At 50.3% G+C, this 1,822-nt stretch overlaps 1 protein-coding gene across 1 annotated transcript; it reads left to right on the top strand.

Annotated features, from left to right (window-relative positions):
* Positions 1-220: 220 nt before the first annotated feature.
* On the top strand, positions 221-1,555 carry LOC101859605 (the record flags this gene model as incomplete). The annotated part of the gene is given in 1 exon segment (XM_005111122.3): positions 221-1,555. A coding segment is annotated over 1 exon segment (571 nt), but the record flags the coding sequence as incomplete, so codon positions are not given.
* Positions 1,556-1,822: the final 267 nt, after the last annotated feature.

The following is a 1,822-nucleotide window of genomic DNA, read 5'->3' as shown; positions in this document are numbered from 1 at the left end:
AGAGAGAGAGAGAGAGAGAAAGAGAGAGAGAGAGACAGAGGAAGAGAGATAGAGAGGAAGAAAGAGAGAGAGAAATAGAGAGAGGGGGAGAGAGGGGGTGACGGAGAGAGAGAGAAAGAGATAGAGCGCGCGCACGAGAGAGAAACACGCTAAAGTTATCAAATAGCACCCAATGTGGGCACTGAGTGAGTCTTCTCACGGCGGAGCGGGGCGGAGCGAGCGAGCAAGTTGCTGTTTGAGCGCCGCGGAGGACGGCGAGCGGTGGCACTGTGCGCACACCGAGAGCACGAAAGAACCACTTTGTGTGTTGTGTGTGTGTTGACACGAGAGAGTTCAGCCCCCTCGCGCGTTCGTTCGTCCGTCCACCACCACAGACCACAACAGATTGGAAGTAGGAGAACACAGGCAGAGAGAAGTGTGGCTTTAGTGTCAGAGCGTTGTGTGTGTGTGCTGCACGGGCCGGCCCCCTGTCTTCTAGCCTACCTTGCTTGTTTGTGCTAGTGGTTCCTTTTGTTGTGATCAATTCTCTTTCTCTTCTAATTCGGAACCGCCTGGGATCGAAGGCGACGCTGTGTGCTTTTTTTCATTCTTTCTTTTGAGAGAGATAGAGAGAGAGACGAGGAAAGCGGGGATGTTTCTACTGGTCTCTGTATTTTCCATGTCCATTGTTGTCACATAAGTGATTAGTCATAGCGTAGGATGGTTAGTAATTCCAGGTCTGGAGTTGCGGCGACAAATTGACAAATTGTTGATGCGACGGTCAAGTTCTTCCTAGTATCCCCAGACGTCTAATTCTAATCAATAACGTGTTTGGAAAGTCTGTCAGGATTTTATTCTCATCGAGGTGAGTGATAATGTAGGCTTCAGAGTGTCAACAGTTTATTTTCTTTGTGGATTGTTCGCGTGAAATGTGTTGTTGTGTGTTCAATATTCTGGATTAATCGGATTACTTCTGCGGATGGACAAAGAGTTGTGAGGACGGCGATGGCTTCTTCCAGTAGCTCCAACAGTATTGTTGAGGACTGGTTGCGATCGGTGAATCTCGTGCAATACACCCAGTCTTTTATGGACAACGGTTACGACGATTTGGAGGTTTGTAAGCAGATCGGGGAGGATGACTTAGACGCGATTGGCGTGTCCAAAGAAGAGCATCGAGAGAGACTTCTGCGAGCTGTGAAAGTCCTCAAGGAAGAAGGTGGCACCGCTGTGTATTTCACTTTGGAAGAGTGCGACACATGTCAGAGCGGAGACGAGACGGAGGTCGGCGAGGGCAATAATGACGACGAAACGTGCTCCTCATCGTCTGCTGTTGCTGCTCTTGCTCTGGCTGAGGCTTCTGGTGGTGGTGGTGCTGTCGTTGGTGGTTCTAGTGGTGCCGGAGTAGCAGGCCTAGGACTAGGGATGCATCCAGCTGGAAGTGGCTACCGTGTGGATGCCTACGACATGGGGAAGACCACTTTGTTGTCGTACCCCAAGGTTCAGCTCAAGCTGATACTGCGGGATAGGCTGGTGGAGAATGGCATCGACTTGGCGAGCCCACCCTACACCAACTCGGTAAGTCACATAATCATGTCTCCATACGGCCACTTCTATAACTGCGACATCAATGTTTCTACACAGTGCGACCATGGTACTAATCTCTTGTCTCCAAGTTGCATGCCATGCATTGACACTTTTGGCTTGGGAAAGCCCAGAAAAGTAATCCCCCAATCCCCCCTCTTCTCCCTCCCTCTCTCTCTCTCTCTCTCTCTCTCTCTCTCTCTCTCTCTCTCTCTCTCTCTCTCTCTCTCATCTGCCTTACAAACCCAGACATCTTTGGGTG

Source organism: Aplysia californica, unplaced genomic scaffold (genome assembly GCF_000002075.1).
Source record: "Aplysia californica isolate F4 #8 unplaced genomic scaffold, AplCal3.0 scaffold01008, whole genome shotgun sequence".
Taxonomy (NCBI): Eukaryota; Metazoa; Mollusca; class Gastropoda; order Aplysiida; family Aplysiidae; genus Aplysia; species Aplysia californica.
Note: the sequence above shows the minus strand (reverse complement) of the source record. Positions and strands in the feature narration are given on the sequence as shown.